This window comes from Anguilla anguilla, chromosome 4, assembly GCF_013347855.1.
Source record: "Anguilla anguilla isolate fAngAng1 chromosome 4, fAngAng1.pri, whole genome shotgun sequence".
In the NCBI taxonomy this organism is placed as follows: Eukaryota; Metazoa; Chordata; class Actinopteri; order Anguilliformes; family Anguillidae; genus Anguilla; species Anguilla anguilla.
Window position 1 is genome coordinate 64,444,858 of NC_049204.1, and position 27,449 is coordinate 64,472,306.

Here is a 27,449-nt window from a genome sequence, read left to right on the forward strand (position 1 = left end):
AAAGAAGGAGGAGCAGGAGAGAGAGAGAGAGAGAGAGAGAGGGGAGCAGGAGAGAGAGAGAGAGAGGAGCAGGGGAGAGAGGGAGTGAGGGGGAGAGAGAGGGAGAGAGAGAGAGGGGAGCAGGAGAGAGAGAGAGAGAAAGAGAGGGAGAGGGCGAGGGCGAGCGGGTGCTCACCGCGTGAGCTTGGTGCCGATCTGTTGCCGTGACTCCAGCCGCTCCTGGTCGGTCTGCATGGGGATGATGTTCTTCTCCTCCAGCTCGCGCTGGCTGGGCCGGTTGCTCAGCTTGATGGCCAGAGAGTCCTTCCTCAGCACCTTGAGCGCCAGCGTGCCTGCGGGACCCAACGCATCGCCACAGCGTTAAAACCGTTAAAAACGTTAAAACCGTTAAAAACGTTAAAACCGTTAAAAACGTTAAAACCGTTAAAAACGTTAAAACCGTTAAAAACGTTAAAACCGTTAAAAACGCTAAAACCGTTAGCCTGGGGAGCAAACGTTCCTAACGCAGGGGACAGGGGACCGGGCCAAGGCAGGGACCGAGGCGTGAGACAGGATTAATCCCTCTGCTGAGAGAAGGGGTGTCACACGGGGGCGGGGGGAGGGTGGGGGGAGGGCAGGGGGGGCTTGAGCACCTAAATCCAGAACAATCAGCGGACGTGGGGCGACAACGGCTTCAACAGAGACAGACCGCGGTGCTCAGGAGAACGGCACCATGGGATATCACACGTCCGTCAAAACTACCGCAGGGTAAACCCCCACCCCCCCCCGTCTCTTCGTCAGAGATGACCGCCACCCCCCCCGGGGGAAAGACGTGACTGTGTGCACTCTCCACCTCTAAGTGAAGGCCCATGCTCACTAATGATCATGGACGAGGACGATAATAATAATAATAATAATAAGGGTGAAATATTTACAGAGCATCTTTCACACAGAGACAGGAGCGCGTTTCGCCACGAAGCCCCGCCCAAGCACTCACTGGTGAACAGCGTGTCGTCGTCGTCCTCTTCGTCGTCCTCGTCGTCGTCTTCCTCCTCCTCGTCCTCCTCGTCCTTGTACATGCTGGGCAGGTCCTCGTAGTCCGCCTCGTCGGGCATGTTCTCCTTGTCGTCGTCGCACTCGATGACCACGGTGGGGACGGCGTGCAGCACCGAGCTGGGGGGGCGGTGGGGGGGCGCGAGGGGGGGGGAGAGGGAGAGAGATGAACTTCCACTTGAAGTGCGTGTGGCACACAGAAGACTTGGAAATAATCGGGCCGCAGTTCATTCTAATCGCCGCTGACAACGTGCCATGTTCCCACAGCCGGCTCGCAGCGAATCGTGACACGGCGCGCGCACGCGCTCAGTAGGACTCGGGCTACGGAGAGAACGACCGATCGCAGCGCCGGGGCGAGCGAGGGTACGGTCACACGGGCCCGGGCCGTCCGCTTGTTTCTCGGGCTGGATGTCCCGCCCCAGCTCAGGAACAGATCGGTGGGGCTCGGGTACCCCCAGGGCTCAAACTGCACCCCAATGACCTGCAGCTCTGAGCTGGAGATACACGCAGGGCCCACTGACAAATCTATCCCAAATAAGTCTATGTGTGATAAAGAAGAAAATAGGTTCAGTAACTGCTAAAAACTTTGCCTAAACACACACACACACACAGACACACACACACATATATAAATGTATACATATTATTCTTTATTTTTGTTTTAAGCATTTGAATTTTTTCAGAAGTTTACAGGAGCCGTTTAAGTGCTCACTAATGAGGCTCACTTCACTGCCTTACAGTGCCTGAGATTTAACACCTCGGTGCAGAAGCTGACTGCGCAGCTCATTAAACTGCAGGAGCCCCGGCTCTCAACAGCACCAGCAGGGGGCGCCGTCTCCACCTGTGAGACAGACAGACAGACAGACGGACGGGTGTGATGTGTGCAGCCGGATATGAGCTGTCTCCGGTTCCCGCGGAAGGCTGCGTTATCAGAACCGCTAACTGGGGGCAACATAGCTCAGGAGGTAAGACCGATTGTCTGGCAGTCGGAGGGTTGCCGGTTCAAACCCCGCCCTGGGCGTGTCGAACTGTCCTTGAGCAAGACACCTAACCCCTAACCCCTAACTGCTCTGGCGAATGAGAGGCATCAATTGTAAAGCGCTTTGGATAAAAGCGCTATATAAATGCAGTCCATTTACCATTTAACTGGAGACTGCAGTTACTGCGCGGACGGGGGGGGGGACTCAGAGAGCCCCCTACTGGGGGAGGGCAGATCAAACGACACAGTTCAGACTCGGGGGACAGAGTCCATCCAACTGGCAAAACGGTGGAACTTAAATCACCGTCTCCCAGGACCGGCTGCCTTTGAAGGCGCTGCTGCTGTGAGTTAATTAAACAGGGCGGGGCACGGCGTGAGTGTGAAATCCCCCGCGCGCAGTCCTCCCTCCGGCCGATCTTTCTCCTGTCTGACCCCGCCCCTGTCCTGACTCTCAATGCCCAATCATTTCCACAGGAGCTGGTGACCTCTGCAGGCGTGGCCAGTCTGATGACGGACAGGGGGGAGGAAGTGAAGGACTAGGGGGAAGGAAGTGGGACGTCCTCTGGCTGGCCCATTTATATTAAATAAGTCTAAAGGTGAACTTTCATTTGTATTGTAAAAAACAAATCACCAATCAGAGAGGACACTGAGTGGGATTTCATCACAGTAGGGGGAAAAAAAGTATTTTGGCTACGGAAGGAACCGGAACTGGAGGTGTGTCACAAACAAGAGTTCGCCGGGCCGCAAATTTGGGCCATAAATGTTCAGAACACCCCCCGTGTGGGATTAGGAGGGGCCCGAAGACTCGTGCAAGAAAACAGCCGGCCCTCAATCCCGAACCAATCAGGGGCTATCGATCAGCGACCGCGAGGGAGCCGGCACCCGCGTTAGTGATCCCGCGCTTGTGATGTCGACAGATCGATACCCGCACTCCGGACTAAACGCTTTTCCCGGATTTGAGCCGGGCAAAAAAAAACTTCATCAGAGGAAGGTGAGGGGGAAAAAGGCTATAAAAGGAAAAGGCTTTACTGGCACACCGCTTTGAGCCAAAATGGAGGAGCACGGTTTGGAGGAGGTAAAAACAAACAAAAGTGTTTTTGTGCCAAACGGAGCTGTTGACATGACTTATAATCAGACCTCCTTTGAAATAAGTCATCGATGCTGCACCAAAGCGTGTGAAACTCAGTCAACAATCAAAAAGGGCGGATTCTTTAAGCTGAAGTCAGACCCTGATCTGGTCCAACTTTGGGATAAAACAAGCGATTGCTGAACAGTAAAAAAATCACCCACACTAACGCAGAATGCTTAATGTGCTAAATTCACACAATGATTTTAAATAAACCAGAGGACAATTATAGCATCAAATACTGACCCACTTCCAGAAATTGGCCTGTATGAGCAGCTAAAAATACAACACGTAGAAAAAAGTAAGTACCCTCGGGGAAGGCCGTACGCGGTTTGCAGACCGCAGGCGAACGAGCAGACGAGCAGACCAGATTATCAGCTGGGCGCAATCGACGCCAAAGATTGTGCCCGTTACATAAAGATGCTCCACTCCAACGGACGGAGCTCTCTGCGGCCGCAGCGGCGGAATGCTCGCCGCCTGCACGCGTTTCCACGGCAACAGAAACCTTCACCCGAACGATTTCTGCCGCCGCTTTCGTCTCCGAGCTTTCGCCTACCGTAGCCTGGCGGGGCGGAGTCGGACAGAGCCGTGCTTTCTCCCCACAGTTGCCAGCACCCCCTCCTCCCCCCACCCCCCCACACGCTGCGCTCTGATTGGCCCCCGGGGGGGTGGTGGGGGAGTTTGATGAGAGCGCTAGTGCTCTCTTACGCTCGCCTCTCGATGCGCCGTCTACAGCAGGTGGAGAGGACAGACTGAGAGCAGCCCGCTGAGAGAGGGACACCTGCTGTGACTCTCTCACACACACACACACACACACACACACACACACACACACACACACACACACACAGACACACACACACACACACACCTTCCCACACACACACTCCCGCACGCACATGCTCTCATGCACACACTCAAGCACACATGCGTGCTCGTTCACATACACACACACACACACACACTGGTGGCACGTTCTGATTCTAAGAGGTTAAAGAGGAACAGTGTAGAAGTTCAGCATAAAAGGTCCATGAACTGCAGAAGACACAAACAAGCACAGAAACAGCAAAGAAAAAAAAAAAAAAAGAGCGAGAGAGATAGGTACAGACAGACACACAGACACAGGCACACACACAGAGAGACACACACACACACACACCTCTCCAGCCTCTGCATGGTCAGTGCCAGCGTCTTGTTGAGCTCCTCGATGACGCGGCTGGGCGGGTGAATAGGCATGGGCAGGCTGCCGTACTGCAGCTGGTGCGGGTGCCCGTGCGAGGGCAGCAGGCTCCCGTGCAGGGGGCCCAGGGGCTGCGGGGAGCACTTCTGGGAGAAGGAGGCGAGGGAGGACTCCAGGCCCCCCGGAGGCACACAGATCATCACCTTTTTGGGAGGTAGAGGAGGGGACAGCTTCCCCGGCATGCAGGCCAGTTTGATGGGCTGTCCTGAGTCTGAGGAGACAGGCAAACACAGTCAGTCTACAAGTACAGTCAGTGCTGCTCAAATGGGGTCTACAAACACAGTCAGTCAGTGCTGCTCAAAGGGGGTCTACAAACACAGTCAGTCAGTGCTGCTCAAAGGGGGTCTACAAACACAGTCAGTCAGTGCTGCTCAAAGGGGGGTCTACAAGTACAGTCAGTCAGTGCTGCTCAAAGGTGGTCTACAAACACAGTCAGTCAGTGCTGCTCAAAGGGGGGTCTACAAGTACAGTCAGTGCTGCTCAAAGGGGGGTCTACAAGTACAGTCAGTGCTGCTCAAAGGGGGTCTACAAACACAGTCAGTCAGTGCTGCTCAAAGGGGGGTCTACAAGTACAGTCAGTCAGTGCTGCTGAAGGGGGTCTACAAGTACAGTCAGTCAGTGCTGCTCAAAGGTGGTCTACAGACACAGTCAGTCAGTGCTGCTGAAGGGGGTCCACAAGCACAGTCAGTCAGTGCTGCTCAAAGGTGGTCTACAGACACAGTCAGTCAGTGCTGCTCAAAGAGGGGACACAAGCACTATGACATACACCACTCAATCAGGTGTGACCATCCTGAAGCAGAACGAATGGGTTGTAGGGGGACAGGGGGAGAGGGGGCGGGGGGGAACGGGGCCAGCTCACCTGTGATGTGATTGGGGATCCGGGAGAAGGGTTTTGGGGGCAGCGCGGGGGGCTGCTTGTGGAAGGGGGCCTGCTTGGTGGGCGTGTCCTGGCCGTCTCCGGGGAACGCCGTGGGTTTTTTGGGAGGCAGGACCAAGGAGGGCTTCATGGAGTGGTCCTGCGAACAGACCCCGGCCTCCACGGAGCTCTGGAACTCCACGGTCGCTGCGGAGACCAGAAGGCGGGGACACAGAGGCCAGGTCAGAGGTCAGAGGTCAGAGGTCAGGCCCGGTCCCGCTGACGTGGCGAGGGGGACAGTTGGACCGCGGGACGCTTATTTGGCCCCAGAACTCCGCAGATGGGATGGTGTGAGCACACACACAGGGAGCAGAGCGCAGACGAATGATTTCACCCACTCACTGCTAGAGTCTGTTACAGGCCACTGCGCGCACACACACACACACACACACACAGGCACAGCACATGCACACACACATACACACACAAACAGCACACGCACATAAACACACACACACACACACACACTATTCCTCTATACCTTCAGACAAACCCTATTGTTCACACTCACTTGCAATCGAATCAATTTCAATTTCTTCAGCTCAGGAAGTGAACGGCAAAATCCCCTTCCTGTTTAATGTGGATTTTTCCAACGAGTAAATAGAATTCTGATTCCTTTCATGAGCCGACTGAACCAAAATGTAATGGATCCCCAAGCTTGCAGCCACACACACTCATCTAAACCAGGGCTGCCCAAACCCTGTCCCTGTAACTCTACCACCCTGTAGGTTTTCACTCCAGCCCTGACACAGCACACCTCATTCACCAGCTAGAGACCTACCGTCCTGTAAAATACCCACATGGCTAATGGCTAATATGCTAAACAAAAGCTGTGCTAGTCGCCCCAGAAAAGGCACTAGCTCAACAAACAATCATAAATAATAACAGAGAAGATAATTAGTTTAATCAGGCTGCTAATTATCAGCGGAACGACAGACTGTACGCATCTGCTCTGGTACAAAAGAAAAACCCACTCAGGGCACTGAAGCTAATCATAGAAGCATTACCTCATTCTTCATAACAACAGTAAAATAAAACAGAAACACTGCCCCCCCGCCCCCCCCCCCCCCCGCGTACGAAGCCTGTCCTACGAGGAGCTAAAGCACATGAGTTTAACCCACCCGGGTCAAGCCTGTATTAATATGCGATTCGACATACCGCTTCTCACTGTTCGAAATGACAGTGATTTACAGTACGTAGCTTTCATAAACAATGCCAGCCAGCTGTTCGCGTTTACACAGAAGGCCAGGTCCACCGTCCCCCCCCCCCCCCCCCCCCGCGCCTAATTAATATTTTTCACATAAAACATAATGAAGCTGCCCTGAGAACATTCTGACGTTGCGCTAACGCGCTACGCTAATTAGCCTCGGCCGTGTGGTGCGCCCAGAGGCGATGCTCCGGACCTTTCCGAAGGAGAACAAGAAAGCCGACGCCCCCCAGCACCCGCCGGGGGTGGGGGGGGGGGGACCGGCTCGGCTGAGCGAGCGCGGCGTCACCTCTCAGCGCACGCCTCGCTCGCCGCACCCGACGCACCAATCAGAGTCGTCCCAGGACGATCACGCCGTCAGATCCCGCAAAACTTTTACCCCCCCCCCCCCAACGACAGCCGGTTTGTATTGTGGTGTAAGGTGTCCAGCTTCCTCAACAAGATTTAGATTTTTCTACCCAAGAAGCAACACCACACAATAAGACATGGCATTAGAGGATAGGGGGGATAAGAAAATAAAAAAGGGGGATTTCACAAAAACAACCAGCTACGAATGGCAATGTCCAAACGTACACAGACAGACATACATAGACCCCTAGGGAATGATTCCGCTCCCATATTCATTTAGTGAGAGCTGGCAGTACTCCTCCTCCTCAGACTGTCATGGGGCGGAAAAGAGGGCCCGTTCTGAGGCGGGACGTCCCGGGTGCAGGGGGGAGGGGAGGGGCGGGGGGCAGACTTACCTGTCCCGGTCCCCGTCCCGTCCGTGAGCTGTGGGCCGGGCGGCGGGAGGAGGACCCGATAGGCTCGCTCCGCATCCTCGCACTCTAGAGTGCCGGAGGGGGACGCCGGCGCCCGCCCGTTTTCTAACTTCCCGTCTTCTTTTGTTACCGGGACCGTCCCGTCTGACGTAACAGAGAAAGAAGAGATGTCACAAAACCCCCGGCGGCGCCTTCGCCAGCGTCCCCCCCCGTCCCCCCGTCCCCCCCCCCGGCTGTGAGAAGCTCCGGCGGGTAAGGGGGAGGCAGCCAGAAGCTTCTCACAGCACACCGTAACCATGGCAGCATTCCACACCCATCGAGACCCACCTGCTCCGCCCACTTTTGGTTTTTTATTTTATTTTTTATTTTTTGCAATACTGTCTATATGCAGACGTGGGCAATACTGGGACTGAAAATAATCCATGGGACTATGCACTTCAACCAGGTCTGTATTTGGAGCTGTGAGTTTTTAAAAAACAATATTAATAAAAATAAAAACTTTAGTGGTGTCCAGTTCCAACCTGCTCCAACCCCAGCAGCTCAGCGTCTGCCACTGAGCCACACCACGGCGTACAGCAGCGTCTCCATGCCGATACGCCACTCAGAGGAAGCGCTGCTCGCCCTCCGTTTCCTCTGGCTAAATAAAGCCCCGCCTCTCACCTGCACCTGCTGTGACGTGTGGAGTGCAGGCGCCCGGAACGTCCCGGGGCGGGGCCTCGCCCAGCAGGGGGCGGTGTGTCAGCCTCGCAGTGTTAAAGCGTGCCCCCCCCCCCCCCTGCTAACGCTGTCCTAAAATCTGATCAGATGTCTCCTGCATATTCAATGCCTCTGCTGACCAACTGCCAACCACACACACGCGCACACACAAAAAACCAGCGCAATAAATGGCTAATTATGTGGTGATCTTCCACAATGCTGACCTTTGACCTGCCTATTTGACAGAAGGGGCACACGGACGGTGGTATTCACATCATTCTATTTTTTTTTTTACTTTGCTTCAATTTAGAGCTGAATTACATTAACTAGCATTCCCTCCACTGAACACAAATATCACAGACTGGAGAGAGAGAGAGAGAGAGAGAGAGAGGGGAGAGGAGAGACAGAGAGAGAATGGCAAAGAGAGAAAGAGGTAGAGAGAAAAAAAGAGAAAGCTCCCCAAAAAATCCGGAGAGTTTGCTGAAATGTGAATTCTACAGTACTTCCTCTATGTTGGTAGTTAAGCATTCAAACTGCCAATTGCATTGCATTTTATTTTTAAGTGCACTTTCTAAGTCTCTGGGTTATACTTAAAATGTAGGCATTATAATAAAAAAAAAACTTGGCAAAGTCTGATCTTCCAGGGAGTTATTTTTGTCCTGTGGTAAAATGGCAATCTATTCTGCGCCACTTATCTCCTAGCTCGGTACTAAGGGAATGGGAGACAGCAAATGAATTTGAGAGAGAACTATGGAGTGGTTTGGTAGAGAGAGAGAGAAAAAAAAAAAGCAATCAGAGCATTAGGCGAGAGACTCTCTCTAACACAGGCGGGCTGACCTGGAACTTCAACAGCCTAATTTCCTCTGCCAAATAAAACGGAGGATTAAAACCACGCAGGAACTCTTAATGACCAAGAAGCCCGAATTCGTTAAGGCGGCCGTCGTCAAGGCAGCCGTCGTCAAGGCAAAGCGGCCTCCAGCTTTAAGCGGCCAGTGGCTGCTGAGGCAGGAAGATCCTGTGGCTCTCCTCCCGAGACCGTGAACATACAGAAACCGAGCAGGGTCACGGCTGAACCTTATGCACCCTTTCCAAATATGGTCCTTCAGGAAACAGGAAACAGGAAGTCTGTGACATCATCAGCCACTCATGGCTAATGGCTCTGCTCTGGTCTCATCCGGACCCATTTTGTAAAAGTGGTGCTCCATGCAGGCTTTCAACTGAAGAACTTATCCCACCCACAGACCCCCCTGCCCCCTGCCCCCCCCCCCCCCCATACACACACACACACACCCCTGAAACATTAAATATTACGCTAACACCAGTGCTTGTCCAATTAGAGGGAGTGAGATGCTGCTCGTTTCCCAGGAATGACTGAAAAGCAGGACGGCCTCGTGCCTTCTGAACAGGACGTCCACCTACGGTACAGACCGGAGGATGACTACGGTACAGACCGGAGGATGACTACGGTACAGACCGGAGGATGACTACGGTACAGACCGCAGGATGACTACGGTACAGACCGGAGGATGACTACGGTACAGACCGCAGGATGACTGCGGTACAGACTGCAGGATGACTACGGTACAGACCGCAGGATGACTGCGGTACAGACCGCAGGATGACTACGGTACAGACCGCAGGATGACTACGGTACAGACCCCAGGATGACCACGGTACAGACCGCAGGATGACTACGGTACAGACCGCAGGATGACTACGGTGCAGACCGCAGGATGGCTACGGTACAGACAGCAGGATGACTACGGTACAGACCGCAGGATGACTACGGTGCAGACCGCAGGATGGCTACGGTACAGACCGCAGGATGACTACGGTACAGACCGCAGGGTGACTACGGTACAGACCGCAGGGTGACTACGGTACAGACCGCAGGATGACTACGGTACAGACCGGAGGATGACTACGGTGCGATAAACACACACCACACCACCGAAACACACAGCAGAGACCAGACTGCCTACGCTCGTGGAGGTAACTTTGTATACCGAATGTGGTCTGTGGTCTGTATGTAGATCTAAAGCAGGTACCCAAATGTAACTTTTTATAAAATGGGGGGATATCAGCAGTTAAGCACAGATGGTGATAATGGAGGAGTGGCTTAGCTGGCATCTGAGTGTCTGAACAGCCGAACCCAGACCAAGGGCAAAAACCAAAAACCCAGAAGATTGAGTAACCACCTCTCACGTCCACACCACGCAGTGGGCAGGATGTGCGCCTCAGCCCAAAAATCAGGGGTGATTCAAGGCCAGTTCCCCCCCCCCCCCCCCCGGGCGAGCGAGCGAGCGAGCGAACGCTCTGGGAGCTCTCTCTCTCTCTTACCTTTCTCGAAGATCTCCTTCAGCACGCCCCTCTTGATCAGCTCCTCCCGGCTCTGCCTCATGGAGATCTTCCGCTCCAGCGCTGCGGAGGAAGGAAGACCAGCAGGGGAGCCCGGTTACCATGACGACCCAGCATCGCCGGCGGCCTTGCCGCGAACGCGACACACACATGCCCCCCCCCCCTTGCCCCCCCCTAGATGATGCCACTGATGGTCCCATTCCTTTTTTCTCTCCCGATAGCCTCGCTGAGCGAGGGGGGGGCTAAGATTGAAGCCCGCCGCTGCTAAGGCTGCTGGGAACGCGCGCGGCGGACGCTCTCGGCTGGCCTAGCGCCCCACGCGGGAACTCCCGCGTTTTTAAAACTGGCCAAACGTGCCGCTGTGACCCCCAGAGGCTTCTGGGAAAACCCTGGCCCTACATCACATCAAATTACAATACATTTCATTATGTTACATTATGTTACATTATATTACAGGCACTTAGCTGCACTCTTTTCCAGAGCGACTCACACAACTTTTTACACAGCATTTACACTGTATCAGTTTATACAGCTGGATGTATACTGAGGAAATGCAATGTTAAGTACCTTGCTCAAGGGTACAACGGCAGTGTCCTACCTGGGAATCGAACCCTTGGCACCCTAAACACTATGACCAAGCACTTACAAAAAAAAAAAAAAACACGTAAGAACATGAGGCACAGTTTCTTCCCACTCATCAATACACCTGGGGCACAGCTGGGGAACGGCATCCAAACAGCACAAGTCCGAAAATTCTGTGGCACACAAGACTGAATGGTGATGTTGTAGTGTACCCTCGACACTCCCCAAGAGTGCTATAAAACCCCCTCACCGTCGTGCTGAGGCTCACTGCGAGGGTATCAGCAATCACTCACCCGTCCAGGCAGGAAAACTTATAACATCTATGAATTATCTAACTTTCTGCTGCAGTCTGTCGGCTTTCCTTCTCCAATGCTGACGAGAGAGAGAGATTACGACTACCAGGCGGGACCTCAAAATTAATTCACTGATCGACAACAAGCGCTCAAGCGACTCAACGGCGCGATCGATCGGACCAAATCTCAGAAACGATCTTAACCGATCTCCCTTCCCCGCTTCCTTTAGCGTCATCACCGGAGCGCACGCGCCGCGAGTCACAGGCCACCGGCATCATAAATCCCCAGCCACGGTTCAGCCAGGGTTCCAGTCATCCGATAGGCTGGTCCCATATCCCCGCCCAGTTATGCTAATGTCCATACTGCACAAACACAAACACAAACACATTACATTACATTATAGGCATTTAGCAGACGCTCTTATCCAGAGCGACTTACACAACTTTTTACATAGCACTTTTACATTGTATCCATTTATACAGCTGGATATATACTGAAGCAATGCAGGTTAAGTACCTTGCTCAAGGGTACAACGGCAGTGTCCTTACCCGGGATTCGAACCTGCGACCTTTCAGTTACAAGCGCAGTTCCTTACCCACTGTGCCACTCCTCCGTGCCAAACACTCACACTCACACTCACACTCACACTCACACTCACACTCACACACAAATACACACACACACACACACACACACACACACGATCAGTGCTCGGAGGACACCGGTCGTCCCCTCCAAACGCATTCGCGTGGAGTCCTGTGCGTAGGCACCGGCGGAGGGAGTTGAATCGCCTCATTCAGGCGCCGCGTATCGATCCCGCGTGTGCGCTCTCCACCCCCCCGCCCCCTCCACCCCCCCGCCCCCCTCCACCCCCCCGCCCCCCGTCCCCCGACACTCAGCCGAGCTGCCACTGAAGAGGCAATTCATTCGACTGACTAGACCACCAGTGGGAGGCGCGGGGGGGGGGGGGGGTGTTATATGAAACCATCAATAAGAAATCACAGCCTCCGCAGCCGCGCCGCCATCTCCGCGCCGTGCTGTTATTTTTACCCACGCTGCAGTGCGCCGAACGCTCCACCCATCGGACGCCACGGCGTCGAGTACCTGTTCCACACCCGCCCTGTCGACGGAGCCAATTGGAAATAAGTCTGAAAGGAGCAATCGGAGCCCCTGTTCTAGACTCCATGGCAACGCTACTTTGTTGGCGGTTTTGAACGGGCGCACGGGCGCGCTGGCGCAAACCCCTTACCGCCATCTTCCCGCCATCTCTTCTCCCCTAAACCCCGCTGCGTCTGAAACTCCCCAGGCCCGTTACTCACGTTTATAAATGCTCGCCTTCGGTAAACGTGTGAACCGCAAACGACAAGGGCGAACACAAATCCCTCTACAACAGTTCAACTGCCGACTTTTGGACAAATTCTCAGTGGATTATTTTATTTACAGGGAGAACTGGGCGGGTCAGGAGCCTAAATGGGCCCTGCTTTTACCACCCCTGCAGGTTCTCCAATGTGGCCTCCCTCTCAAAAAAACACAACACTCATTTCAGAGACCTCGGGCAACGCTTTCATTCAGCAGTTCCAACTTTTGAGGCCGATTTAAAAAAATAAAGAAAATCTGGTCTTGCTTTCTCAACAGCTGCAAAGCAAGCACAGTTGGGAGGTATTCTTGTGCACCGAATTCATTAATTTTTTTTATTTGACAGAGTGAACAAGAAATGTTTTGACCTCCATTTGCATATCTGAGTGTGCATGTGTTTGAGTGTGTGTGTGTGTGTGTGTGTGTGTAGACTCCAAAACAATCGTCATTTTTCAGCAGACAAACGTGTTTTAGCGTCTACGCCTCCCTGCCATTTTTACTGTAAGCACTTAACGGCCTGTTCCAGTCTAAAACAAAACAAATATTCAAATCACGATCATTTCTACGAAATCCAGGGAAGCGGCGTTGTTACTCTACCAGGAATCAAGGCGCCTGTCCTGAACTGCCAGGGTACCCAAAGCTCGGTGTCCAACTGAGAGAACGCAAAACACGTACACTGGCCCCAGATGGGTAAAAAAAAATAATGAAGTAACAGAACTTCATTTTCACCATCTTATCAAAATGGAAGAAGTAGAAGAAGCTGGATGGCGTAGGAGGGCCAGAGGAACACGGCTCGTAGAGAGAGAGACGAGCAGAGGAGGCAGGCTGGTCATCCGGGCCTCGGTGCGTTAGAAACTGCCCCTGCATTATTAACCTCTGTATGGGGCCCGTGTGCACTGATGCACTCATTTATGGGGTAAACGCATTTTCTCCCAAAAAGAGTCTCCACGTTGACACAAAAGCACTCCTGATGGAGGGCACCAGACCGTGACATCAGATGACATTTTGCAAAAAAAGCAGCGATTGTTTTCTCTTTTGTTAAAGCGATTTGGGTGCCTAAATTGCAGATTACAGTGAGTGCCTTGGGTTTTGGGTTTGGGCACTTTTGCTGATTGTACTGTTGTTGCGCACCACTTCTGTTTTTCCACACCCCTGCAGTCTCAAAGAGACTGACTGACCACCGATTTAGCAAAGACACAAACACCACGGACAGCCACTCAACCACTGATAAATACAAGCACACTGCATGAGCTAACCTGAATCTAGACCAATGAACACAGCACAGCCTAGCACAGCCCAGCACAGCCCAGCACAGCCCAGCTCAGCCCAGCACAGCCTAGCACAGCCCAGCACAGCCCAGCACAGCCCAGCTCAGCCCAGCTCAGCACAGTCCAGCACAGCCCAGCACAGACTAGCACAGCCCAGCACAGCCCAGCTCAGCACAGTCCAGCACAGCCCAGCTCAGCCCAGCCCAGCCCACCTGCCCTCTCCACACAGCTGGTTCTGGACGGTGGGCCAGGTTACAGATTCCTGATGACAGCTTCTCCACCGCAGGAGGAGAGCGGGGGGGCTGGGGGGGGGGGGTGGCAGGCCAGAACATTAATCTGTTTGACTGCTGCCACAGCTGCGCTGGCTCCATGGCAACGAAATGGCTCCACGAGTCCCCAAGCTACTATTAACGGTACCGCCGTAGCCGTAACAACCCCCCCCCCCCCCCCCGCCCCGCCCCGCCCCCCCACGACAGCCCTCCAGTGAACCAAAGCCATTTCTGGGGGGGGCTGTCGGTGGCACCAGACTGTAGCTACCTTCACAAGCCCATAGAATCTCCACTGTACCTCCCCCGACTTTATACATTCAAGAAAGTAATGTAACCAACACTGACCGGACACACACATTTATGGGCCCCCTTCCTCTCTGATCTCCCCCCATCTGAAGTCCATAATTTCTCTTTACGGTCGGGTGAAAGAGATAAAATTACATTTTCATTCACTTGTTCCTCAACATCCAATCCTTTATCTGGCAACTAGGAAGAAAACACACACATGCAAGCACACTCGCGCACACGCGCGCGCGCGCGCACGCACGTACAACGTACACACACACACACACTTGTAGCTAAGCAGTCCCAAGTACAACAGTGCAGCCACACACACACACACACACACACATTTTCAGCTCTTGCAACTCCAGCCATTGCGTTACAGCCAGCAGAGAACACCTCCAACACGGATTATGTTACAATCTCATGAATAAAAGGTACCGCTAGCTGCTAGCAGCTTTAAAGCAACATACGATGTCCAGGGACAAGAGCACGGTCTGCCTTATGATACAGCAAATGCTAACACTGGTAGAGAAGCAAATCACCTTATTCCTAAGGGAGAATAATTCCACAGCACAGCCCAGCCAGACATTTTAATCCCCACGAGCAGATTTAAAAGGCTGCATCAAATAAATATGAAATATTGCTTCTCCGATATGCAATTTGCACAGGACGAAAAGCAGCCTCCAGTGACCGGTAGGTGCCTAAAAATTATTTCTCCCCTTGTTTTTCTGCCGAGTTTGGAGTCATCGATCGCGTCTCGGGCTTCCACGGTGCGGCTATCATTCAGGCTAGGGGCTCCGTAGCTGGGTGTGTCTGTGCTCGATTGCTCTGGCCTGCGAGCCAGAGGATGCTACGTTGTATGAGACCAAACTGGACTCTGTAGTCCTCCTCTGTATTTGGCCTCACCAGGAATACATAGCCTACATTCAGGACATAGCTAACAATACACAATACAGGACAACAAAATGACAGCAACGTACATGGACAAAATTTCGCATCTGACGATTAACTTTAAGAGTAGCAGCTCAGCAGCGTGAGCAATTTGGAAAATAAATAAGTCAATTAATTTTTAAAAAAAAAGGCGGAAGAGGGGGACATATCAAACACAAGGTCGTGAATATCAAACACAAGGTCGTGAAATAAAGATGGCTGTGGTGTTAATTCCCAGCCATGGCACGTGCACCAGGCCTTGTAGAGATACGGGCAGAGATGGGAACCCAGGGCAGGCATTATCCTCGCTCTGACTTTAAAGCAACGTGACGATCTTTCCCATCAGCCCTCAGGCGCCGTCTTCAAGAGGCGCACTTCTCAGCAGGGGGGGGGGGGGGGGGGGGGATTAAACGCGTTCCCTCCCCACATCCTCACCCTGCCAGCTCACATCGCCTTCAAAAGCCCAGTTTATACCCGCTGCACTCAGGTCAGGGGTGCTTTGTAAAGCTGCAAGTTAACACACCTCTAAAATAAATTATAAGTATTTATGTAAAAAAAAAACTGAAACAAGTCAACAGAAAGCCAAATGAAAATCCAGCCATTCTTTAATATTTTTTAATAATCGCCTTAAGCCAATATTTTTTACCAGGGGTGAGTGATCAGTACCTCCCGTGTCCACAGCTGAACTCAGATCAGAGGCCGAGTAAGAGCTATGGAATGTGGAGTGCATTCTGAAGGTAACAGTAGCTGCACACACAGGAGCGTGTCAAATCCCCGTTGTAGTCTTACCCTCTGAACTACGACCTCTGACCCACAGAACCCTGTGTTAGACAGCACTGGCCACAAGGCCCTGCCCTGCTGAAGACCCAGGTCCAGCAAAGCCAAAAGTGAACGGGGTGAGCCCTGCCAGGGGTTGAGTTACAAGAATCAGTCAATCACACATTTACGGGCGGGCGGACATTTTGTGATTTTCCCACGGGTTAGGGTGTCGCGAGCTTGGACGCCCTCTCACTCTTAACAAGGTTCAGACCGTGACGACCGGTCGGGTGATAGCGTAGACCAGTGGTCTCCAACCCTGGTCCTGGAGAGCTACAGGGTCTGCTGGTTTTTGTTTTCACCTTAAAATCAGCACCCAATTGAGACCCAAGACACAAGGAGAGTTGAGTTAACTGTGTAATCAACTGCTCTAATTGATTCATGAAGTGCAGAGTCACTATGACAACCAGCAGACCCTGTAGCTCTCCAGGACCATGCTTGGAGACCAGTGGTGTAGACTACACGAGCTCCCGGCCAGATCACATGACGTTACGGTCGGCGAATCACAGCTGGCAAAACGTCCACGCGTGGATCCGCCTCCTGATTGGCCAACGGGGGAACTGAAACACAGAATCGGCTCGCGTGACCTCTCACGTTTCGAATTCAAATCCGACGTGTCAAAACACAACCTGGAGCCCGTGAACCAGTCGGGTCGGCTCAGAACGGCATCTCATACATCGCAAGTTGCGACGTTACAACCTGACATTTTTCTTACGATTCGGTCCCGATCAGAAAAAAAAACTTCTAAAAAAACTAATGTACAAGTACTAATGTACAATGTATAATGTACGCCCGTCTAGAGCCAATCAGAATCATTTTCTTGATGCATAAAAAAAAAAACTATGAATTCATAAGACAGACTGCTCCGCCCATTTTAGGTTGCGTAACCCCTGACCAGTATCCTCACAAGTCTAGTCGGCACATAAATAAAAACTCACTGTCCAAGTGCGTACCAACGTCTATGCTCTGACAACTCCGACAATACAAACTGCACTAAATTGCTAAGTTGAAAAGCAGTGGGAAAAGATAACTGCATAGTGACTGGACCTACATGAGTAACTACCGAGATGAAAAATAAAAATAAAAACTACAAAAGAGACGACGGCGAACCTCGGCCCCGGTAGCTGTGAGTCACCGGCCAGCTGTTGTACTACCCGTTACACACTAACCTACTTTCGACTATAAAAGAGACCGCAGCAATCTGCTGACTCCCACAACCCCCCCACCCCCCCCCCCCCCCCACGCCCCCCTCCCCCCCCCGGCACCCCCGCCCTACAGCCCTACACCCAGGTGTAACAATGTAAATGAAGCCCTGAAGGGCACAAAAAAAGAGGAAGGGGGGGGGGGCAGAGAATTAATTAGCCAGGTGTTGTGATTACCCATAAGACCGTGCACAGCATATTCATGAGACCCTCATGAAAGCAGGAGGAATGAGGACCAAACATCTCTAAGGGGAGATTAAAGCTGGATTTGGGAGGGGAGGGGGCAGCAGGAGGGAGGAGCAGGGGGCTCTGTTCTGGGAACACCACCACATTCCCAGTCTTCCACAGACGGGTTTCTCGCAAAGGTGAAGACTATTCATGAGCCAAAGCAGACATCTTAAATGTGCCCAGGGCAGCACACGGACGAGCAGGCAAACCCCAGCCGGATTCTGAAAGAGCTTTCTAATAGAGGCTGCTCTGTGGTTTCCAGACCCCCTCCCAAAGCTCAGACCTCTTTCTCCACGCCATCATGCAGCCCTCTGAACCTACGAGGTCCGAAGACTTGCAGGTTTCAGTGCCACCTTTCAATTGGCTGTTGCGGTCCAGCCAAAATGGAAACATCCAGAACCTTTAACCTGCTGGAGGGTAGGTTTTTTGGAACGTTTTTTTATTTTTTTTTAACAAAAAGTCAGTGTTCTAGAACTCCACTGCCTGTCAAATTACCAGCAGCGATTGTGACATCAGCATTAGAATGTTCAGTTCAGAATCACACATTTGTGATGTCACACCCTAAAACAAGGGGTTAAAGAAGGTAAGCGTACTTCAGACAGCAGGCTAAGAGACCCCGGGTCCAGTCTAACGGAACGACACAAACCCAGCAGCAGACGTGTGGTTTGAGAGAGAAGCCACAGGAAGTGACAGAAACGCACGCGCACACTCAGGTGCGCTTCCAGCGCTATATTTAATCTGTGCGAATGAAAGGACGAAAAACCGCAGGAAAGATCAGGGAAAGACAGCGGCGTTGTCTGGCTGAGCTGTTTGATCGCCTTTGGTGTGGCGCAGCAAAGCGACAAGGAGAAACACCGAGACAAACATATGCGTGTGCGGAGAGACAGTGTGTGTGTGTGTGCATCTGTGCAAGTACCTGTGTGTGTGTGTGTGTGTGTGTGTGAGTGCGTGTGTGTGTGTGTGTGTGTGTGTGAGTGTGTGTGTGTGTGTGAGAGAATGTGTGTGTGTGTGTGTGTGTGAAAGACAGTGTGTGCATTTGCACATGGGTGTGTGTGTACTGTGAACGTGCGTGTGTGTGTGTGTGTGAGTGCTGTCACAGTCACCCTGAGCACACACTCAGTACGACTCACCCCTCACACCCCTCACTAAAATCACAGGACCCCCCATCAGAACCACTGCCTTTTACACTAATCAAGAACCCGGATCTTTACAACCCCCTGTCCCCCCCGCCCCATCCCACCCCACACTGTACTGCACACAGAGGGTGTGGGGGGGGGGGGGGGGGAGAGAGAGGGAGTAGGAGGGAGGGAGGGAGGGAGGGGGAGGAGTCCTACCCGCAGACGTCTGCTTGAACTTCTCGCTCTTCTTCTTCCTCCACTTCCAGGGCTTGAAGAGGCGCCCCAGCGTGGCGAACTTGCTCCGCCTCCGGATGGGCGGGGTGTGGGTCCCGGGCACGAGGGACTCTGAGCGCATGGCAGCCAGCCTTTCAACTTCCTCAGCTGGGGGGGGCGGAGGGGGGGGGGCAAGAACACACAGTTATTATTTTGAAAAAATACGTAGCACGGATAATCATTTAAAAACGCGTCGATCAATCACTGGGCTTATCGACCTCACCCAACCTGTCGATTATGGATATGAAAAATCACAGGAAGTTCTACACGGTGCACAACCTTCAGAAATACACAAACGGGGACGGTGATGCATAGGAGGGAGAGGGAGCGGGAGAGAGAGAGGAGAGAAAGAGAGTGAGAGAGAGAGAGACCACCCTGCCTATTATTTGCAACAATACCGATTCAATGTGTTCGCGTTCCGAAAATTCTTCTATGTGCAATTTTCCTCAGGTGGTGTCTGGTGCGTCAATCTTGCCAAGCATTGAAATGTGATGACGTCCGCAGGAATACGCTGCCGCTGGATTATCTTCTGAGAGAAATAAGCACTCAATGTGCTCCTAGTAAATAGCTTAATTTCAAACAGAACTGAAATGCCATTGGAGTGTGAAAACAGCCTTTTGTGATGACCAATCACCACAGACTGCCAAATCCACCAAACCTGAAGAATTTAAGGATAAGGCCACTTTAAACAAGATGATCAACAAATACTACGAGTCCTGAAATACTAGCGTCACTGAGAAACAAACAGAACAACATGCTTCAAACAACTACCACCACTACTACTACCACTACCACTACTACTACTACTACTAATAATAATAATAATAACAGGCTATCGCCACCACCAGAAATGAGCTAGCTTCAGGCTAAACCATGCATGACCAACGCAACGCAAAGCATGGCACTCGCTGTGTTTGGGAGTCAGGAACCCAGTGAGCGAGTGAGTGAGCAAGTGAGTGAGCATGCTCAGATCAAAGGCGGCGGCAGCGGCGGCGGGCACATGACCACAGCGAATGAACGAGCTGCTCCAAGACGCACAGCGGGGGAGCGGGGGGGGCAGAGTGCCTTCGCTCTCTCCCTGCCCGTCCCGCTCGCCCGCCCGCCCGCGCAGAGCCCCCGCCAGACGTCAGGTCGCCCCCCCCCCCCCCTCGGCCCACGTAATGGCGGGCGCAAACCGCGATTCCCCCGCGGCGCGAAGCCGGAGGAGGGAGCCTGCGTTTCCGCCGTGCCCACACGCCAAACCCCCCCCACCCCCCCGGCGCCAGGCATGGGCACGGGGCATCGGCTCGCTGGCACACTCTGCCCGGCACGGCGGGAACCCGGGGCCCCAAAGGCACACTGCATTCTGGGCCAGAAACGTCCAAAAAAAACACAAAAAAATAAAAAAACTATACATGAATAAATAAATAAGGACAGGCTAAATGCACGCTACACGCGTGCAGACATGTAGCCGCATGCATTAAGAGTGGCATTAAGAGAGGCACGGAGACGCAGAAGAGCCGTGTTCTCTCCTGAGCTTCTGTTCTCTGCCCTTTTAAATAAACATGAGCTGGAGAACGTCTTTAAGGAAGCCACGTGAAAACAAATAATTTCACCCTCAAATGGGGTTCACCTTCAAACACAACAAAATGTTGATGAAGCAGGCAGGTTCTGTTCAGCCATCTGCAATTACTCAAGGGGGGGGGGGGGGCGGTGTGATTGTTTTTTTTCGCCGCTAAACTCCGGAGACTCCCCATCGTAATCCTGAAACGCTGTGCGCTACGGGACGCGTTTCTTCTGAAGCGTTTGCTGCGCTACGAGGAGCCTGGAGGCAGAGGGAGAACTGACACAGCTAAAGGGCGATGGCCACGGCGAGGGGCTTTTTCAAGGTCAGCTCACACTGCACGGGAATCTGAACCCACAATTCAGTGGCCTACTTCAGCTGACAATGACCCCACACACAGCCCACTATCTGCGAGAAATGGCCAGAGAACGTCAAGAAAAAGTAGCAGACCGTAGGCTATATGCAAATAGCTACAGCCCAAGAGCAGACAGTATAAACAAGGGAAGAGAAGCAGCGCCTTTATTTTACAGTTTCAAAAACTGACAGAGGGCTGACCAACATTTCCTCACGCAATTCTGGTGGGAAATGGGACAGGATCTCCCGCACATGTGCAAACGCACCGCCCAACCGGTCACGGAGATCTTTCTGAAATTTCGGAATGCTCTTTGACAGCAAAGCTTTGCTAGCCATGACACCCTCAGGCAGTTTCGAGCCCTTTCGCTGCTCGACTCAAGCACCATAGCAGCAGATATCAACTGTCATTTAAGCCGACAAATGAAAACATTCTCTTTCATTCTGCCACATATCGGTACTGATACAACCTCTCCATACTAAGACCGTGCCCATAATTTGTACATGAAAGTATCCACCTTGTCCTGAAATAGAAGTCAAATCAAGAGTAGCAATTTTTCATTCATTATGCTTTAAATGGGCTATATTGGTACTTAAAATAGCTGCATTTCAGTAACCATAAAATCCATTTTTTTGGAGAGAGGGGATTACTTTGTGCATGCGCATTCACACAATCATGAAATGAGTCGTTTGGAGGGCTAAAGAAGCATTACCTCAAACTCACTACATGTCAGTGGCGGTTTTATATCACACCAGTGCCTTCTTAAATCACTTAAGGTCCATGGATGTGCCAGGTAAAAAATTAAGATGTTAAATCTGTAATTTAAGGGAACATTATTCTGTTGAAGTTGATTTACATCACCTAAAGTGGTAGCATCAAAACCCAAAAAACTTCAAAGGCTGGAACTACATTTTACCCTATACGTAACAATATCCGGACAATTTATCGCGGACACAATTTCGCTTTAAAAATATATTTAACATAATTTAGTCAGGGCTTTCTTTTCAACACCATTTCATTTTTCACAGATATGCGAAAAGGCGTTTTGCCTTTCCAAATCCTATTTACCACCACTGTTCAACTTTCTAACACCTGATTCTACGCTGGGTTCAATTCAAAGTCAACAGAACGCCAAGTAAACACCGAAATCTCAGCGGTACCCTACTACTCACATCTCGGAAAGGCAATGACTCACTGGTTAATCTGCAAAATGAACATGTCTCTGTGTCGCCGTATGGAGCGAAACTTGCACATTACATAGCCTACTCCGAGAAACTGTGAAAGCGACCGGGCACTGTGGCTGAAAGACGTATCATATTGGCCCCAAAAACGACAAAAGATTATTGCTTCGAGACTCACTGTTGTCCAAGCCTTGTTCAAGCAAAAATATTTTGACAGAACATCATATCACATTTGATAGCGAATGCGCCGATAGAAATAATACACAATTTAGTCACAATTGCGATTAGTCGTAGTCTTAAATCAATGCTAGGAAATCGTAGAACGATGAGAACAGGCTGGTGAAAACGTGTTTAATTCTTTCCCTATCAATTCAGTATCATTGGTTACACGAAAAACATATTTGCATTTTTACCTGTGAGATCGAACGGATTTTGTGATAATTTCGTGTCTGCTAGCACAAATGTTTTTAATCCTGAAAGAAAAACATTTCAAATGTGAAAACGTGTCCCACGGCAACGCAAGCTTACAGCTTCACTTGGGCGTAGTGGGCTGATTCGCATACACGTAACCATAGGTAAGCTAAGTATTCATTCTAGCATTTATAAAAACATAGGGTGATAAATGATAAACTAGAACGCAACAAAAGGACGAAAGGCTTCGGAGATCTTACGTATGTTTATTTTTAATAAAGATTTCTAGCCTACATTCTGTGTTGAGTGAATCAGGCTCCGGTGAGGGCATATTTTCAGGGAGGGCGAACCCCCTTCTCCCGGGTTTAACGTTAAATGGTGATCTAAAAACGGCTCCATTCACAGAGCCGTGCGGGCGCGCGCCCAGCTCCGCGGGCAAAACAACAGCGATCACTCACCGTCCTGCGCCTCGTTGCCGCGGCTGCAGTTGCTGCAAATGTGCTTGATCTCTTTGCCTATGTGGCAGTGGATCATGAAGGGCATGTTGCTGTTGCTTGCCGGCTGCTTATTGCTGTTGAGCGATTTCACCCTGACCAGGTAAAAAGCTTTCTTCTTCGCCTTTTCCTCTGACATTCCCGCCGATGTGTCGTCCCTGTAGCCGGTAACGCTGGTGGCGAACCAAGTCCCGTGAATAACGGTTTGCGCGGAACCCGCCATCGGTACAAGAGGAGCTGCACATTCACCCACCAGGGTGAACTCGCGTCTAGATGCTAGGCACACACGGCGAGGAGATTATGAGCGGAATGGTCCTGGCTTGACTCATATCGACCCTTCTGACCTAGCGGCTCCAACCAATCCCGGCATCAGCTCGACAGACGTCCGTTCTTGAACCCGGTTCGGCACCTGGATTTGGGCTTTTTTGTATCACACCCTTCTAACTCCACCCTCGCCGTAGATATAACCAGTTTTCGGCCGTTCTTAGAGCTTACCATTTCTTGCTACTAGTGTAGGTCCCCCTCACGGTCACTGATGTAACAGCTTTTCCATTCAAAAAAAGGAAAGTGAAAAAATGACGGTTGCTCCAGTTCATTGTGACGCTCTCGAGTTTAAAGCTTTGATTTTTCGCGAGACTTGGCAACGCTGTATTCCACGGGGGGAAATGAAGTGACGGGTCTTCATTAATCATCAGACTCTTCACTGGCAGTCCATTGTAATTGTATTATTACAAAAACAATCCTCAAACGATATAAAATACCCAGTTATAACGCCGAGTGGTTTATGGGGAAAACGTGGATTATGGAGCTCCGCGTTAAAAAAAATCTGTGAGTTGTGTCATGAAAACCATTGGTAGCCTAACACGGATTGTATTTAAAAAAAATCTATATGTCAGATTATGTAAAATAACAAAAACATACATTCGTATACAACAGAACTGCGCAATTTCTAAAGGGTGGCCATTTATGGAAGCGCCGTTAACCGTCCAATTTTTTATTCCTATCTACTGTGAATCTACTGATAGGCCTAGACGTGGATGATCAAATGCGTAAAGTCTATCTGATCCAGCCCGTACAGCCACTAATTTGTATCACACCTTTAACCTTTCATTTAAATCTTATTGATATCACACGCCGTAGCCGTACTATCTCAAGGCTGTGCGTTCTGCAATTGCATGATTCAGAACATGTAATGCTATACTCGGAAACTGAACGTTCAGAATTTAAATTGGTATGGGAGAGCAGCATAATTTAATTTCGGAAATAGCTCAAGTTGTATTTATCTTACTCCACGTTTCTTTCTTTCTTTTTTGTCATGTGAATAATGATAAACAGAGAACCTATTCATAAAAAAATGTGTGTACCCTGATTTGCAGTAGTATACTGTGAATTCATTTATCAACATTTACACATTTTTGCATCCTCAAAACGTTCAAATATTCCATTAACATGTACATGGGAACACTCAGCAGAGGGCGCCATGCAGGTCGCATATTGCATTTCCGCAGATATTAAACTATTTTGTTCAGTCCGGCTGAGTGAAATTTATAGTAAGGACAAGCGTCTGCTTTCCACCTTTATCTTAAAGACGTCGCAAAATATAAGTAGGCCTATATGTTAAATATTATAACCACCGCAACCGTAGCGTAGCGGCTTTTCTGACAATGCTAATGCATCATTCCGATAATGAGATTGCAGGCTGACTTATCTTGGCCGGTCAGAGTGAATAACTGCAGCGTTTTCGTCGTGGCAGCGAAGAGAAATCATATTTCTAAGGGCGGCGGTTCATATCTGGAGTAGGCATCAGAAGCCGGCGTGCAGCCTCGTCCGCCTGCCACCATTAAGAATTATATCCCGTTCGGGCGCGTGAACATGATGAGGTAATCAGCAAATGCGCTTCCCGTCTCTTCCGCGAGCCTAAACCAGAGGATCATACTCATTTGTCCAAGTTATAAATGTAGTCTAGTCGCGTTTTGGCTATCGCCAGCAAAGCACCCACTCCACTCCCCATGCTTCGCGTGATGTGTTTTAAGATTTTAAGATCTTAGCTCCAGAGACTTAAAGGGATACGGTTTGGAACATGTAAAATAAACTCTTGGCAAAGTTGTCATTTGGACGAATGCTTAATGTTATTTTAGTGTGTGTCTTTCTGCCACCCCCTATCTCTCTCTCTCTCTCTCTGCATCTGTGATATCATATGCATGATCAGTGAATGACTACAGCTGGCTGGGGACTTCAGGCTTGCCTGCAGCTACTGCACAGGAAGTGACCTCATCTGATGATTAGAGAGTGAATACAGGTGATTGGGGGCTTAAGGCCTGCCTGCAGCCACTGTACAGGAAGTGACCTCATGTGAGGCAGTGACTGAGGAAAGACTGCTTGCCAGGTGCAGAGAGTGTACGTCTGCACTCTCATCAATTGACAAGGGGGAAGGGCTTGCTGTTTCAACATAGCCTTTCATATCTAATTTGGCATTCCAAATTGGGAGAAAATCTGAGATAAAAATGAGTGGGCCAAAAAAAAGAAGAAGAAAAAATAAAGATGTGCTCCACTGATGCTGTCTCTGTCAACAGCTTGAGAACATGACTGAATGCGAAATTAACAGATGGCTAAATGCTTCAGAGAAGATTTCGGTCCTGCTTTACAGATGTTTTTGTGTACGCTTATAATGATCTTTGTCATATTCCACGGGATTTATAAAACACCGCATTAATTTATAAACAGACACATTTTTTTCCATTAAATATGTGCCTGGGGTGTAGAGCTGCTGCTAGGCGTCCTTTCGTTTTTTTTTTTGCTGTGCTATTCTATGCTGTGTTGTTCTGTGCTGTGTTGTGTTGTGTTGTGTTGTGCTGTGCTATGTTCTGTACTGTGTTGGTCTACTCTATGCTGTGCTATTCTATGCTGTGTTGTTCTGTATTGTACTGTGCTGTGCTATGTTCTGTACTGTGTTGGTCTACTCTATGCTGTGCTGTGCTGTGCTATTCTATGCTGTGGTGTTCTATGCTGTGTTGTGCAGTTCTGTGCTGTGTTGGTCAATGCTATGCTGTGCTGTGTTGTATGCCTTCCTTAGAGAGAGAATCACCCCACCAAGCAGCCAAGATGGCCCATGATGCATTGCAGAATCTGGTACCATTTTCACACATCCAACCCCCTTAATCACGCTCCACCCTCTCAATCACACTCACCTATCTTAATCCCTGAATCACACCCCCCCATCCCTTCCCCTTCGCAGGAAGGCTATGCACAAAGACACTCTCGGTGCTCCTTCTGAACAATGCTTTTATAAGAGCATTAATGCCAACAGAAATGCTCAGTACTGACTGGGGTTCATGTAATCACACACACACACACACACACACACACACACACACACACACACACACTCACACACTCTCACACACACACACACTCACACTCACACAATCACACACAATCACCTAAATAACTACAAGGCGTTCGTTTCATTTTCCTCTCTGGGTTTTATTTAGGCGGGGCCGGGCAGCAGAAGGGCTGGGGGAGGAGGCCCGACAGGACGGGTGTAAATTTAGCGAAGCGCGAGCGGGGCGTCAGCTCCTCGCCTTCACGAGGCAGGGCCGCGTGCTCCGCCGCCATCGCCACACGCCACACGCCGCCGCCGCCGCCGCCGCCGCCGCCACAAACGCCAATTTCCGCCAATTTCATGGCCCCTTTAACGGGGCCGAGTGACGCACGTCCCGCCGCTGTCTCGCCGCCCCCCCCCCCCCCCCCCCCCCCCCCCCTGAGGCGGGGGGGCCTGTGATGACGGATGTGTAATTGGCGGCGGGGGCCGAGATGGAATTGGGGCCGGAGTCTCTCTCTCTCCGGGGCCCCCCCCCCCCTCGGCCCGAAAAGAGCGGCGGGCGCTTATGAAACCCATACATCACGCGGAGCGCCACAGGAGCGCAGGAGGACGGCGTGGATATTGTGCGAAAGTGGCCACAGCTGGGCGCAGCGGCGGGTCGGGAGAGGGGGGGTGGTGGGTGGCGGGTGGGGCACGGTTGGTGGGGGAGGGGGTTGGCGGGGCGGGGTGGGGGGTGGTGAAATAGAAGCTGTCTACTTATTGATCGCATTTCCATTTCAATAAGACATACACTTCTTACATTGTGCCTCATTTCTAAGATTTGATTCACATGACTTAGTAAAACATCATGCTTGCATGCTTGTTTTTTTTTTTTTTTTTAAATCTACCAAGTTCAGGTTTTTCCAAGTTTTGTCAAAGGTGACCAGTACTAACTGTAGGAAAAGCAACAACACCAAACACAACATTAATACTACTAATAAATAATTTGGTGGTATTCCTGAAACTTTGAATGGTTACCGCGCGCTTGAGGAGAGCTCCTCATATGACACCTACAAATAATTAATGAAACGTTCCTTTAAACCTCACCAAATACGCAAGTGGAGGATGAAGCTGGGTGGTAGCCAATCAGCACAAGCAGAGCTTCCATCTGATTACGTTTTTTAAACTGCAGCCATAACTTTCTCATTACTGACACCAGATTAGTCGTTCCA

The 27,449-nt window shown here is 51.0% G+C and overlaps 1 protein-coding gene across 1 annotated transcript in view; it reads right to left on the minus strand.

Moving 5' to 3' along the window:
- phactr1 (phosphatase and actin regulator 1) overlaps positions 1 to 23,743 on the minus strand; it is a 27,266-nt gene extending 3,523 nt beyond the window's left edge. Inside the window, exons 1-8 of the mRNA XM_035414680.1 lie at positions 22,881 to 23,743; positions 18,879 to 19,043; positions 10,298 to 10,378; positions 7,244 to 7,405; positions 5,237 to 5,440; positions 4,297 to 4,588; positions 977 to 1,152; positions 176 to 332 (exon numbers count right to left, since the gene is read on the minus strand). Coding sequence (XP_035270571.1) covers positions 176 to 332; positions 977 to 1,152; positions 4,297 to 4,588; positions 5,237 to 5,440; positions 7,244 to 7,405; positions 10,298 to 10,378; positions 18,879 to 19,043; positions 22,881 to 23,139 — 1,496 coding nt within the window. The 5' untranslated portion in view covers positions 23,140 to 23,743. The remainder of the gene's footprint in view (positions 1 to 175; positions 333 to 976; positions 1,153 to 4,296; positions 4,589 to 5,236; positions 5,441 to 7,243; positions 7,406 to 10,297; positions 10,379 to 18,878; positions 19,044 to 22,880) is intronic.
- Between the last annotated feature and the right edge of the window lie 3,706 nt (positions 23,744 to 27,449).